Consider the following 15,998-nt stretch of genomic DNA (forward strand, 5'->3'; position numbering starts at 1 on the left):
AGCTAGAGCCAACGCTTTCCCCAAACGAGAACTTGTCCAAACGTTATTGGCTCCAACGACATTTCGTGTTCAACAATTTCTCATCTCTGCAAGCCTCCGTCTTCCCCTGAACTTCTGTACTGTTATAGAATTAGAACTAGCTTTTAGAACAAGCATTTAGAACTAGCATTTAGAACTAGCATTTTAGCATTCAGAACTAACTGTTACACCGTGAATGACTTTTATGTGCCTTAAAGTTTACACATAGGTTGTAAAGAATAACAGAGAGCTGAGCTAGTTGGTAAGTATTCGTTATAAAACACTGGGCGTGCAAACACGGACACAAGAAAGAAGTCTGTGGTGTCTTGACTTCTTTCTTCTGTCCGCGCTTGCACGCCCAGTCTTTTAGAATGAATAGGATGTAAATATGCAAACACCGTAATGTCGTACCCTGATGCGTGCCAACCGAGGGCACATACTTCAAGCAATTAAACAAAATGAATTGTTCTCTGTGATCCTGACAGTACGTGATGACGTCGAATAAACTTAACTGAAAAGAAAAGAAAAATTTAGTTTGCTCTGATGGCGTACACCGTCATAGCCTAACGGCTGGCCCAATCGTAACCTCGTATAAAGCGTCATAATGTTGCATTAATTCGGGACAGCATAACCCATAAGTTTAGAGGTCAGAAGTTAAGCGATGATAACGGCGCTTTCGAACGGCGCTTTTTATGCAAGAAACATCATCCATTATTGTACAATAAATATGACACCTGACTGCGACTGCAAATGTACATATGTTCTTAACAATTTAAACACGCTTGTACGAATAGATCACAGCTGGTCGAAGACTTCTAGCGCCGATGCATCCGGCTGAAAGCAGTATGGAAAAGCCACCCAACCTCGACAACATTACAAATACGATCAATTTTTATAGGCGCGCATATTTAAACTGTTAAGCACATTTGCTGTAGCATGCGCTTAAGTGCATCTTGCATACTAAATGCGACATCTAAATCAATTGATTTAGATGTCGCATTTAGTATGCAAGATAGATTACGTTTCTCGCGTGGGTGTTACGATTCGGTGCGCGAAAACGCGATAACCATCGCTTATTGTCATCCAGAAGCTGACATCTATCTGACGCCGCTACTCGCGAACGGGAGCGTTTGCGTAAAGGCTAGAAGGGGCGTCGCATATGATCGTTGTCTCGATCATCCTCAGAGAAAACGAGGCGACTTTGAGTAAACCGGATTAACGTCGGATTTCGTTATCGGAGCGCCGGTAGTACGAAAGGATGACAGCGTGAATACAGTATCGCCTGATTTAGGATGATGATCTGATTACTAGACCATATTCATCGCTATTTGCATATGTACTTTCACAATGTTAAGAAGTTTCTGTAAGCTCGCCATGATTTATGTATATGGCGTCACATACGTTTATGCAGCCGCTATTTCGTGGGACACTGCGGCATCGATAACTTTGTCAGCGGTGACATGAAAAAAAAAAAAAAGGGAGAGGGGGAGATTATTGCGCACTAAAAAGCGTTTTCTTTTTCTTTTTTTTTCGTCAACGAAAAAGCTGATTGATTGATTGATTGATTGATTGATTGATTGATTGATTGATTGATTGATTGATTGATTGATTGATTGATTGATTGATTGATTGATTGATATATAGGTTTTAATGGCGCAAGGGCCACTCATGGCCAAAGAGCGCCAATTCAATATTGGTTAGTGACAACTGACTGGAAACGATTCAGGTGTGTATGTGTGATGTGGCTGTAAATGGGCCTAAAATGAGTCGCTATAAAAGCGCAAAAGATATAGGTAATAAAATATGGCGATGACTACCGATGTACAAGAGAGGAGTTAATTGGGGAAATAATGATTTTGTGTTACAGATAATACATTATCTTTGTAAAATATAGACAGGAGCACAACTGCCTTAGCAGAGTCCTTGTTGAGAAGGGTCTGAAGGCGTGTGCTACACAATGTATGAGGATCGCAGCAGCACCATCATAGTCAATCGTAAAGTTCATTTCGACCGAAATTAACTGCTTGTCTTGCACGTCCTCGCGCACCCGTATGACGTACGTTTACATACGCTAGAGGTAATAGACAGTTATAGTTTAGCGGGCTTAACGGAATAGCGGGCTTACCGGAATAGCGGGACCGAAATGCGCATGCGCAGTACCGTACGTGACCTGTAGCGTTTACCGTACGCACGCTATTTTTCAGATTTAGCGTTAGCGTGTTTGCGTGGTTAACGTAGTGTACGTAAAACATTTTCGACGCCCGCTTCGAACTGAATTTAGCGTTGATGTGGACGGATCCACTTCTTTCGTAGCAAACGACTGTGCGAAATGGCTTCGCTTGCCCTCAGGTAGCTTCGACGACACGGTATTACGGATAACTTAGCGTAGTTTTTGAGATCGCTTCCCATTTCGAACGCCCCTAGGCCTATCTAGAAGATCGGTGTAAACAAGTCTGCAACATGAAAATTTTCGCTTTTGGTGCTTAGTTCACATTTATTTACTTTTATTTTCACTAAAAAAAGGATAATATTGCTGCGTGCGGGGATACAGGCAAAAATTCTCGGTTTTGTTCTTTTCACTTTTTTTTAACGCATTCACCCTTCGCTAGGTGGCGCCACCGTGGCACGTAAACGCTATCCCGCTAAACTAAAACACGCTTTCCGCAACCAACGTTTGCGGCACGGTAACGCTATTCCCTTAACCCCCGCTATCACGCTAACGCTAAACTATAACTGTCTAATGCTACACCAGTGGAGGTTTACGAGAGTTCGAGTTAAATGTAGGGCAAGCGGTTACTTCTCCCCCCACAAAGGATATTGCTCTTTACTTATTTCCTGTACAGAAGGCACAATCGCCCTGTCCGAAGACTTCCACGCCATGTGCGTCTCCATTTTTCTTCTGCTGTCTCTTTGTTCTGGGCGCAAATGAAGTTTAATTCATCGTAGTTTCTGACCGTTGCCATCAGAAGCGAGGAAGCAGATTACACGTCTGCCCCGCGGTGAACACGACGGTTTCATAGTCAAGTCAACGTAGGTATAGGAAGCAATATTGGACTAGGTAAAAGGAACACCTCCAGTGGCACGTAATCAGGTCCAGAGCTATTTACGCCCAGCCTAGAGAATCACGAATCACGATGTGTGCTGTGCTTTAGCCATCACCTTCCACCTCAACACCTTTGCACAGAACAAAAGGAAGGGGTACGAAGTTGCACGCTGCAGTCCAAAGCGGAGAACTTTTTGCGCAACCACAATCCGGCGCAAAACGAGGCCGCCTGCGCGCGTTGTACAACCCATTTCTTCGCCTAACGTATACCTAACGGCCATCCAACTCCAACCGGACTCTCTCGCGAAAAAAAAAATCAATAAATAAAGAATTGAGGCGGACGGACGAGCGCGGTTAGTGACGTCGTCCTCGGACAATGCTTCTATACTCCGGCTGTAGCCGCTCCTTCACAAAAGCCAAATGAAGAAAGGGGGCAAACGTGCAGGAGGAGAGCAAAAAACGGAGAAGAATGAAGATTCGAGAGAGTGCAGTGGAGTGAGTAACTTACAACGGCGCGCAGCTGGCGTTAAACGCGTACAGCCAAGTCTGCGACACCTGCGCGCTCGAGTCAAGGCCACGGACACAAACGCTTCAGCATTCGGAGCACGAAGCAAAACCGGCGTAGCCTCTTCTGCCACGCAGACGACGACGAAGACGACAGTGTTGTGCAACGCGGCAAATGGAATCCGCGCGCAGCTTTCAGTCTGACGTTTGGAACGCGTTCCAGATTAATGAGGGTGCGCGCGAGCCGAATGTACAGTCCGCGGAACGACCGTTTTGTAACATTCCGAGACTTCCCCATAGCGATCGATTAACGATGCCAGACCGGCTGCGCCCATGACGTCGGCACACGCGACGGCACCGCGTGGACTGCACGAAGGCCTTAGATGCGTCAAGAGCTGCGCATTCCACACGCACAGTGCCTCCCTTGTATCTATACATACGCGGATGGATCAAGACAAAATGAAACGCTTAACTACATGGAAATACGAAATAAAACCACTCCGCATACGTGCTCTAAGCATGTATGACACTGCAAAGTGTACGCATTAAGTCCGATCTGAGCCACTTGGAAAAACGCGGAAAAACATGGCAAGCAGAACGTAGAGTAATATGTAGCGAGGAGCAGTGGGAAGTTGCCTTGTGTTAGAGGCCAAATATCCTCCAAATGTCCATATATTGGAGGTAAGGGGTGGGGGGAGATGCGCAAGCACTAGCCACAGCAACCGTGCTCACCGCATCGGTGGTCATGTGGTCATAGCTTCCGCCTCCAATGTGGAAGGCGCTAGGTTCGATTCCCAGTGACGCCGGTTTTTCTGATGGGGAGAGAGGAACCCCGGCCTGGCGCTGGTTGTGTGATATCTCGAGAACGTGCCCTCTCCTTTCCACCCCCTTCGGTGCCCTTCGCTCTACCTACTACAACGCTGCGCCGGGCTCACGTGGGTTGCATAAATAAGCGTCTTTCCTATATCCTCAATCCACTACTACCGTAACCGTACGTAGCAACCTTCCACTCACACCCCTCTAGCCATCTGCCTCTGTTGTCCAAAGGAAAAAAAACAATGTTTTTAACATGCACCACCGCCCCCAGGGATAGTTTCGGAATCGTTCGCATTTCTATATATTAATGCTAATAACGAAATTTGAGGTCACCCGACAGTCTCTGCGAAGAAGCTATTCTCGTGATGAACGATCACAAGACCAGCCGCCCCTATTTTCAAGGATGCTAAAAGCTTGTTCGCCGAGCCCTTCTGGTGGCTTCAAATCGTGCTATCGGCATAAATAGAAGCCTGAACAATTGCGAAACTACCCCTGAGGACGGTGGCCGTGAAAATATTATTTTTTTCCATCGGCCTGACGGTTCCGACGTGGGAGTCGCCCACTGCGCGCTAGGGCGAGTCCCGCAGGACCTCATTAAATTTATTTCAATCAATCAATCAATCAATCAATCAATCAATCAATCAATCAATCAATCAATCAATCAATCAATCAATCAATCGAAGAACATCGCTGACGGCTACAGGTGAGTGGGAGGTTGTTACACAAGGTTACGCCGTCGGGGCGGCTGGTGCCACGGCGCCCCTCCGCGCTACGTTGGCACTACCCTCTCAGTTCAACCCAGTAGTATGGCCTCCTGGATGTCGGGCCTCGAGCTGTACAAGGAAGTCTTCCGCTGCGCCTATTACTTAATTACAAATCAACTACATATTGATTGCCTATTAATTCGTGGACGGACGGGGGTTATACATAGAGACTACGTTGAATAAGTCATTTTAAGAGCAGCTCGCAACGATTTCGTATTAGAGTATATGTAACACAACAGCCCTCTAAAGCAGTAGCCCCAAGAGACGTATTTAGAGCGTATTTCCAGCGCGTAAAGTGAGGCACATGTATACATGTACGCGATCCGAAATCGCGGCTGCGCGGTGTCACGGCTAATTTGCAGTGTACAGGTTAGTATATAGAACAGACATGTAACTACACGAGCGCACCACAAACCACGAGTGTGACGAAAGGCAAGGAATAAACCATGCGCCACAGCCCAGACTTATCAATATGGCGCACCCTGTACTGCCTAAAATATGTGAAATTATACAATATTAGATATTAGACACATACAGAACGACGAGCTGAATAAGGTAAGAAAAAATACAATGACGGTATTCGTTTAACGCAGGGGTCTCAAGCTCACTTCAGCTAGCAGGCCGCAGGCCCGCAGCCACAACATTTAGTCCCGCAAGGGTCGGGGCAGCTAAGATGGTTGGAGCGAAGGCAGGGGGGGGGGGGGGGGCTTAAACAAAATGTCAGCTAATGTTTGAAAGAAAGCCTTTCCCATATCTCACATATGCTTCATTTCTGAAAGGAGATTATGAGTCAGGATTCGAGAAAGATATCGATGGCGATCTCCAGAACGACTAAAATATGGACGCCGATTCTGAATTATGTAGAGCTTTTGCTCCATGGTTATGTTTTAAGACATGGTGCCGGCGCGGGGCGTCTCTCGAAAAAGAATGCTTCAGACCAGTGACGTTAGCGAAGCATATCCGAGCAAACCGTTATTAATCGCAATGGGCGAGAAAACAATGCTAGTGTCATAAAGCAATGTCACAAAACTTCAGTCACAGTCATAAAAAGAAATATGGGACTAAAACAGTAATTTGTGGGCCGGGCCGCTAGCGAAAGGTACGCGGGCCGAATGCGGCCCGCGTGTTTGAGACCTCTGGTGTAATGGATAATATACGCAACGAATATTTTATGTCCAATGCCACATGCCGCCGTTTCATTACATTCGCCAACACTGGCGTGCAGACCATTTGCAAAATTAACACCAATAAGAGAAGCGGAAACATAGAAAAAGTACGTTCCTTCAGATGTTCTCTCGTTCCACTAATACAGCGCCCAGCTGCTCCTTTCCATCGTTTCCGCACACAATGCGCGAAGTGCTGGCGCACTTCCATCTTTCTGAAAGTATGGACGCTTACATAAACGTTGCTACTGCTATGTCTAAAACATCATCGCCATGACGTGCTTTTGGCTCCGCAATAACTTGCGGCGCGTACAACCAGCAAAAAGCTGAGGGATTTGCGCCCGTTACTCATGAGAGAACCTTCGCTGTACTGGTGGCGTGGATATGGACAACATATATCCTCTCAGAATGCGAGAACACTTTATATAGGCTATTTTACGGGTGGGTTTCGCTGCTGAGATACTGGGCTGTTAACGTTGCTGTTTTGTACATTTAACAACTAAAGAAACAGGGCTACGGTAGATGCATGCGCGCGAAAACGATTGGGTTGGTGCATTCCACGTTTCATGACCGTACTAATTCACGTCTCGATACTCAAAAAGAAGAAAACATTCGTTTAACAGCCCAAGGTGGCGGCGCCCACGTGTCTTACGCAAAATCGTCAATAGGCTTGGTAGCAGCAGTATTCCACTTGTGATCGATCTACAATACACAGCCACGAATAAGCGCGAAAATAACGAGTATGGACAGAGGACTGCGTAACCTGATGTACTTCTTTGTATATTCAGGAGCACCTCTACCAAGTTTCTATTTCAATACCTCTCTTTCTTAGACAAACTATTTGAATAATGTTTCAAGGTACTTACTCCATATAAGCAAAACAGAAAAAAATCCAGATAGTTAAGGAAGAAACAGAAACGCCATAAGGCGGCACATGCGCTCGGTTAAAGACAATAGAAATACCAAATTATTCAAGACATGCATGACAGGTTATTCTGTGCAAATTCTATTGTCAATAATTTCGGGACTGTAGTACTTTTTTTACTGGCAGAAGTAATGAAAATCAAAGCTCCATTCTTTTCAAACTTTGCACCTGCCGACGCCGGTACACCAGTGCGAGGTCAGGGATTTCATAGGTGATTATTTATTTGTTTATTTCGTATTCTAGCAACGCCGGCTGATTAGAAGTTCCAGTTACTAACTATGTTAAGTATTTTTTTTTCAATCCTTTGGAACACAACTGTAAACCAGCTTTTAGAGAAAAATAACTATAGGCGCTAGAAGAACGCCTTCAGACTATATGACGTCACGGCGAACAGGTGCAAGAACTTAGATAGTAAGCCCCTGAATATGATTCAAGGCGACGTCGCCATAACGTTTTCCTTTTCGTTTTTGCTTTTTTTTCGAGCGTCTTGTCTAGCTTACCTAGCGCGTTCTAACCGCAAGAGTGGGTGTCGCACGGTACACGCGATGTCATTCACACTATAATTCGTACTGAGTGTCATTGCTCTCCTGCGTTCTTGGTCTACACGGGTACACAAGATGGCTTTCGAAATTGATGTCCATGTTTGTCGTTAGTGCAGTGCGCTTTTTGCTTCTTATCATTCTCCTTTGACGAAAGTGCAGAGTTTTACTTCCATGGCTGGCGGATAGATATTGCGTGCGAAATTCTGACCTTGCTACCGCGGCACCACTTGACTATAACTTGAAAGACAAGAAAATGAAAGCGTTTTTAAACGTAGCCGACAGGAGGCGTTGGCGTCATGTCGGATTTATGCTCCCTGCGGAAACACATACAGGGACACTAACCGACTAGTGACACTATCCGATTGTACAAGTCCAGGGGCACTAGTCGGATTCTGCGGGGGAAAAAATGCACTTGCACGAATTGCTTCAACTATCGCGCTGTACGTAAAAAATTATCAAAAGTTTGCAATACCATTAATAAGAACCTTAACTCTCATTGCATTTTGCTTTAAGTTACCGATTTCTTTTTTTTTTTTTTTTTTTGCCGAGCCCCTGTCGTCTAAACAACACATGCCGCGCACTCATGAGTTCGGAAAACACATTTAATGGGTGAATGCCATTAGTTGCAAACTTCATTCGCTGTGCCCGTGAGGCAGCAGCAAAAATGGCATTAACATCTAATCCCATTCGCTACGAATGTGATTACATGTGCCAGGGGTAGCAGTATCCCGTTAATGAACCGAAGAAGTAAATCTATATAGAACGCAATACCGGCGAACGATCAGACCCGCGGCACACTTAAGACAAAAAAGAAAGAGTCCTTTGACTATATATTTTGTGAGTCCTGACTTGCCACGTATACGACTCTCTTTAAAGCGGCACGTAAACTCTCTTTCGGGTATCACGACTCTCCGACCAGAGTATAATAGTCGACAAAGGGAGTTCACGTGTCTCTTTAAAGAGAGTCATACACGTGGCAAGTCAGAACTCACAAAAAGAAAAGAGTCAAATTACTCTTTTTTTTCTGAGAGTGCAAGTGCTTTCTTAAAAGGAACGTCACTGACACCTGTGTCGACAAATAGCGCGACAACCACATGTGCGCGACACGAAAGAAAATACACATATGTCTCTCTCATTTCGTGTCGTAGGGTTGTATGTTCTTTCTCTCTCTCCTGTGGTTACACACACAGCGCTTAGTGGTTGTATGCGTGCTTCTTTTGTTTTGTATTTATTTGCACATTTTACGATCTCCAGAATCACCTTGCCTTGCTAATCCAAGTAACCATACATATAATTTTAACCTTTCTCTATGCCGTATGAGGGGACAGTTGGAATGTTTTGGCAAGCATTCCATTCAGCTCGCCCAATGTCATACATTTCCTCGGTTCTCAGTAACGCGCGACTAGTAACAGTAAGCTTAGCTAAAACATGAAGGCATAATTTGCAGCTAAAAAGACGCGCACAGAAGAAGGCGAGGACGACGTGTCGTCGTCCTCGCCTTTTGTGAGCGCCTTTTTAGCGGCAAATTGTGCCTACATACTCTCACCGACTAGGCCAAGAACAAGTTCTTCTTTTAGCTAAAACAACCGTCAATGCCTCCGTTATAGCGGTGCCTGCCGTTCATCGCCCTCTTTCCCGGCGAGCTGTACAGGTTCGCTACGCTCGCACAGATATTGTACTTTAACGGATGAGTACATGAGAATATATGTCAAGAACTATGGAGAATCTGAGCATCACGCACTTCAGGGACCGTGCATGGTAGCGAGCTTCACGTGCGCCGTCGAGCTTAAACCCCTTTCATGTGGCTCAGTACACGCCAGCGCTTGTGTTACGCACTCACCAGAATCGCTATCAAGAGAAAGAAAAGGTATGTTTATGCTCAGGCGGCCGTAGATGAGCCCGTTACACGTCGACAGTACATCAAACCAACAACGGACATGCCACACTCTCAAAAAGGGCTTATCGGAGGGCACGACACTGCGCGCTTTGCACATCTTCAAGGCTCGCCACTCGCACACCAAAGAGTAAACATCGGCGAAGCCTCTGTCAAAGGCGGCGACGATAAGCGATCTAGTGGTGTGAGCCAGCCACCCAAGACTCTTTCAGATGAGTACAGAGACACGTTCTACAGGAAACGGAAAACAAGCGATAGAGAATATATATATATATATATATATATATATATATATATATATATATATATATATATATATATATATATATATATATATATATATATATATATATATATACACACACACACACACACACTAATGCGTCCTCAGGACAGCCGGCACACGTCTCACGAAAACCTTGCACTGCGAAGTATTCATTCGCATAATGGATTCGAGGACAACGAATATCTATCTCTATAAACCTGTCTGTCATATCGCTATGGGTGAGATTTACAGAGTCAAGCCACAGTCGTCATCAGTAACTCGGATGCAAGGGAAGATCTCTCTATGGAAGTAGAGAAGGAGAAAGACAAGGGGTCTTCTCTCTCACATATATATATATATATATATATATATATATATATATATATATATATATATATATATATATATACACAGAGAGTGCGTGAGACAGAGTGGTCATATTTTAGTCGTCTTTTATGTTTATTGTTCCACGTGTCCCGCCTGCACGTAGCAGTCAGGATGCGGCCGCCGCACTCTAGAAATCAAACACCATAGACTACTGTAGTTCGATTTCAAAGTAAATGGCGCAGTATAAGACGTTTCGAATGTAGAGCAGGCTGTTTCATAACGTTGTAGGCCTGCACCAGCGGAATGCATATGGCTTCTGACAACAAGTAGCGCCCGCCCACCGAGTGCCACCGCGAGTTCTCGTGCATTGTCTGCCACGTCACTGCAGTCATCGGATCAACCTCGAGCACTGTCTGGGTGCCAGAGAGATGAATGAATGAATGACCTACTGACGGATAATTCAGCTATGGGGATGGGATAACGCGGTGATCAAATGACAACGGTCAGAGAAGTGCCCGCGAATTTAAACAACAGACGGCACACTCGTTAGCAAGGACACAAGTGAGCTGAACAGTGCGCACATATGGAGCCCGTACGCTGGCCGGGTACCGAGATCAGCATGACGTGTGACACTACAGGAGGCATTCTCGTGACGTCATCCACAAGGGGCGCTAGGGCGGCAGTTGCCATAGCCGTGGTCGCGCGCTGGGTCGTCAACGTAGGACTATAACCAAGGTGCTTGGCTGTGCCTGGTTGTTTTCGTATCTTCTTCCATCTTTTTACATGACATCAGACTGTCATATGCCGGATCGCTGAAAGACACGGCTATGGTGGCAGGATGGCACTCGCTGGCGGGCCGAGCCACAAATTATTTCGCGACTCCATTGTCCGACAATCATTCACCGCGTAACCTGGCACTGTAAGCATCCGGAGATCGTTGACGTCTCTCTTAGAAAAATAAGCACGCGTAAGGAGCTGTCGCTTTTCGACCACCGCATGCGGAATCCACCCGTTTCGCGTCGCTTTTAAGCACAGGCCCGGAGATACTTGGTGCCTACCGTGCTTCCCGGTTCCTTCTCTGCCTCCTTTAATTTATATATGGTCTTTCGCGAAGACCCGTGCGACCTTTACTGCGCATAGTGCAGCCGAAAGAACGCCGACTGCTAGTCCATCAATTTTCCGTGTGTAGGCGCGGGGCGAACTACGGGCTTCGCGTTGCAACCAGAACTACGCGCGATATCACATTTTAAAATGTCGCTTCTGCGACATTTAAAAGCTTCACGGCATCAGATCTGCCACGGCGGTTCGTAGGCTATATACTTTATGTAGTGCTGCATGCTATTTGCCACAATGTCACCGGCACGTGTCCCAAACATTGAGCTTAGATTGCGGTACACACTAAAGAACGCAAGCAGTTAAATTTCCTTTATGGCACTTCCATATCCTTTTTGTTACAGCTCAGGTTCCTCTTTCATTTTACATTATTTCTGTCGTTCGCTGTCGCTGACGTCAAAACTCGCTGCGACAGATGACAGGAAACTAATAGAAGAAAAAAAAAGAATTGTTACATAATACAGCCACATATGTAATTTTAGTGTATAGGTTGATAAAGCAGTCGTAAAGCAGTGAGACAATGAAAATTAAATTGTCTAGCAGCTAGAAACAAACGTTTCCCAGTAGCGTGACCAGCCCCTCACAAAAAAGGAAGTTCTCTGCATGAGAAGTTACAATGTGTGAACAGGAGAATGAAAAATGTACATACACTTAAATGTAAATGTGGAACTGATACACGCAGAGGTGCAGGCTCCCTATGTTCAGGGGGATGGGGGAGAGAGGGGGCGGAGGGACTAGCTGTACACTGTAGGTGACAGTCACAAAATCATTTTGTCATTGCTGTGATCAAAATTTGGAAGTTTGTGCTAGGTTCATTCCACCATTATACACATCTAGAACAATATGCAGCTGCTAATTAGGACTTCTAAGGTATGACAGCAGTAAATGAACCGCAATTTTAAACTTTATTTTCTAATTGCAGTACAATTGTAGCTTCTGTTGATTCGGGCTTATAACATACGCTTATAACATACTTGTGATCAACCTCAATGGAAAAGGCACGGGAAAACAGAAACAAAAGTGGAGGTATAAATATAAGTCGAAAATGCAATGCCATGGCTATGAGAAATTCAAGGAACATCGCCCTTCAAGGATCTATAACTCCAAAGATCTTGTAAGTTACGAGGTCTGAGATTTCACGTGCACTTCAAGGATCATTGTGAGGTTAAGAGACACCCACCTTACATTTCTTAATGTCAATCTTATATGTATTATACATTTGTTCACAATATTATTTCACATTATGTAAATGCAAAAGTACTTCTCTGCTAATTAAAAACACAGCTCCTCCCTATGCAGCTACGCTGAAAACTTTCTGTGCCAGGCTTTGTGCATGGGAGGTGGCACTTAACGTGATCACTACCCGTCTCATTACCAGCCTAGGGCTTGGTTCTTCATTATGCAATAGCCGTTTGATTTCCTCTCTAAATCAAACATCTCAGGGCTGTAGCCAAGGGCTGTACTTCTCTTTCTATATTCATGCACCACGCCTGCATTCCGACTATAGCAGTAAGACAGGAGGGACACAAGTCAAGAAAACTGAAATGAAATTCATCGACCTAAACATTTATTGTAGATGATGGAAGGATGAAACTGAACGGCAGGGATAGCTAACCTGCTTTGTATTGATGATAAACGAAGTGATCTACATTACTCTGGTCAAGCTATTCTATAATAGCATTATTTAACACGAAAAGGCAGTTTATGTCATCAAAAGGCTACTGTCAATGTCAGCTGCCAGTGGAACCTGCAAGGTCTTTATGATACCACACTTTCTAAGTACAGCAAACAGATGCACTGTCAAGAGGGCAGATGAGGTGTTCTAGCAAAACCAAACTGCAACAAAAACAAGTTAAGAGGTAGCCCAGTGATGCACACTAGGCTATGAGAGGTGCAACAGTTGATGCACATACATGCCAAGAAAAGCACTTAAAACATAGATTAATAAAACACATTAAATACACTTAGGTGCAATCTGATCGTGTGAAAAAGAAATGAAGGGAAGAAATTACATCAGTAGGAAATGCAATAGGCAAGTGTACTCGCTCAGAGATCAGTAAAGTTGTCACGAAACGTGAAGTCGTCGACTTGTGGCGCGTCCACTCACCTATTTGGCTGTAGTCATCGACGAGGATTATTTCCCTCAGTAGGCGGCGTGGGGTGCGGTTTATCACGCTGTACACAGTTCTCAGGAGTGCCGAGAAGAGTTCGTCGGTAAAAATAATCACCACGGAAGCGGTGGGTAGGCTGTCGACGTCATACTCCGCATTCCGGCAGCTGCGGAAGAGAGAGGCAGGAAAACAGAGGCAAGTGACACCAACAGATAACGGTGTCAGCGACGACACGCTCGCATCCTGCCTAAGGTGATCCCGATCACCTTGCACAACGGTAACGCCAGCGAGACAATACAATCCCGAGTGGCAACACGAAGCTTTGCTGGATGCATTATGTCGCAGCTACTACACATCACCAACGGGCCATTTGACACCGTATCCCGTTTCGGGGCAACAGCTACTATTACCTGTGCGGTAGCACTACTCCACTTCATCGAGTTGCACAACACAGCGACACCGTCCGCCTAAGTACACGCGCATATCAAGTTGTTTAACAAAAGAAACATTCTGAAAATGAACGTGGAAGCAAGCGGGACGATTCGAAACTGCAGGTAATCGTTGCCTCACTTTCCGCCGTTCCAATCGTTACGTGAAAAGGGAACGGGGAAGGAAGCTCGAAGCGGAAAGTAATCAACGTTCGAATCGGTTACGCGCGTCAGAGCAAAACGTGAAGATCGCGGCATTCGCAAACGCGATCTCATTCAGTCTACGGGCACCCAATTAAAAAATCAGTGACAAAGTGCACATCCTACCTGCGGTGGCGACGGTCACCCAGTGTCCTATTTAACGGTAAGCGGTCGCAAACGTAGGCGTTGAAGCCAGCTCTCGAGAATTCCTTGTCGGCCTTTTCTTTTTCGTCGCCCGTGAGAGTCACTCCCGCACCGTTCTTGCCCCACTCTTCGTTGAGCCTGTTGAAGAACTCTACTTCATCCGGGTCGTAGACGTTCGGAAGCAGCGGGCTGTCGTCTCCGTGGTAGCGCGGTGCTTGGGCCCTCTGCACATCCCCCGCTGTGGCAGCCGCCTTTCCACGGTCATCATTTGGAGAAAGCCGTTCTCGGAAGGCGATCCGATCGTCTAGGTGATCGTCGGAAGTGATTCGGCTTCGTAGCAAAAGCACCGTGACCCCGGCGATAGCCAGCACCGAGAGGAGACGAACAACAGTGGGTCGACGGCGCCGCGGGAAGAGCAGGGCCATCGTGCTCTACCGCGTTCGCGGCCCATCAAACGGCGAAGCCGAGGAGTTGAGACGATGCGCCGAGCCGCGACAGGTGTTCCCTCGTGTGGACGTATCGCGGCATTCTCGAGATCTTCGACATGACTACGAAAAACACACGTGGCACACACCCAGCTGGCGAAACGGAGCGTCAGCCGTCAGTGGGAGCACGCGAGGGAAGCAGCGACTCGCAGCGAGGCAACCATGTTTTGCCCTACTGGATGAATGAGCCTCGCGGAAGCAGGGGGATAGGCGGAAGCTCGTTTTTTTTTCTTCTTGGAATTGAGGTAGCAGCTCGCGCCATCTGCCGAAAGAAACAAAACTCTTGGTTTTCCCGCGCCTTTTTTAAATATTCGCTGAGCTGCGACGGAGAACATATCCCGAAAATAGCACTAATTTTTTTCCTACTTACTTAAATAGTCGAGAGCGTTTATGTCCCTCGATGTCGACTAAACCTGAAAAATAATTTTACGCTAATTGCTGCCACAGCGGCAGTATCCTGCGATGCTGGACGATACGTCGAGGTGAGCGATATCAGACATCACCAACTAGGCAAATGCCGCGTACGTAATGTGGCACTACCTCTTCGTTTAGGCACGTGCCTCCTTCGACCAAGCTGCCCAATACTAGCGATGACATCTTAGATTCGCTTCGATTGGTGATAAACATTTCGTTTCACCGCAGGGGCGTAGCCAGAAATTTTTTTCGGGGGGGGGGGGGGGGGGTTCAACCATACTTTATGTATGTTCGTGCGTGCGTTTGTATGTGTGCGTGTATATATACGCAAGCAAAACTGAAAAATTTCGGGGAGGGGGGTGGGTTTGAACCCCCCCCCCTTGGCTACGCCCCTGTTTCACCGCGAAACAACTTTCACGACCGCAATGTACATTTGCAGCAATCGCACACATGCAGTGCTACATAGTATTTCCTATATGACGTGTGTGCTGTAACATGCATGCACATACGCAAGAGTCTCGTTTCGAGCAATGCGCAGAATGCGTTGCCCTCGTTGATCCATGCATGTAATCCTGAGAGTGCACGTGCCACACAACTCGCGCGTGATACCGCGTGCGATGCACTATGGAAGCCAGTGGCGTAACCAGGGGGGGGGGGGGGGGCACACCGGGCCTGTGCCCCCGCCCCCGTAAATTTTTTTTTGCCATGGCATACAGAGCTCAAAATGACACTCGATCACATCTGCCTGCCCGACCCCAACTTCAGATCAAGGAGGTGCCCCCCCCCCCCCGAAAAAAAATTTCTGGATACTCCCCTGATGGAAGCAATGCGTGATAGAAAC

The 15,998-nt window shown here is 46.3% G+C and overlaps 1 protein-coding gene across 1 annotated transcript in view; it reads right to left on the bottom strand.

The window, feature by feature from the left end:
* LOC119386321 (polypeptide N-acetylgalactosaminyltransferase 1) overlaps nt 1-14,866 on the bottom strand; it is a 110,982-nt gene extending 96,116 nt beyond the window's left edge. The window contains exons 1-2 of the mRNA XM_049414309.1: nt 14,241-14,866; nt 13,482-13,651 (exon numbers count right to left, since the gene is read on the bottom strand). Of these exons, the coding sequence (XP_049270266.1) occupies nt 13,482-13,651; nt 14,241-14,683 (613 nt within the window). The 5' untranslated portion in view covers nt 14,684-14,866. The remainder of the gene's footprint in view (nt 1-13,481; nt 13,652-14,240) is intronic.
* Between the last annotated feature and the right edge of the window lie 1,132 nt (nt 14,867-15,998).

Source organism: Rhipicephalus sanguineus, chromosome 3 (assembly GCF_013339695.2).
Source record: "Rhipicephalus sanguineus isolate Rsan-2018 chromosome 3, BIME_Rsan_1.4, whole genome shotgun sequence".
NCBI classification, from domain to species: domain Eukaryota; kingdom Metazoa; phylum Arthropoda; class Arachnida; order Ixodida; family Ixodidae; genus Rhipicephalus; species Rhipicephalus sanguineus.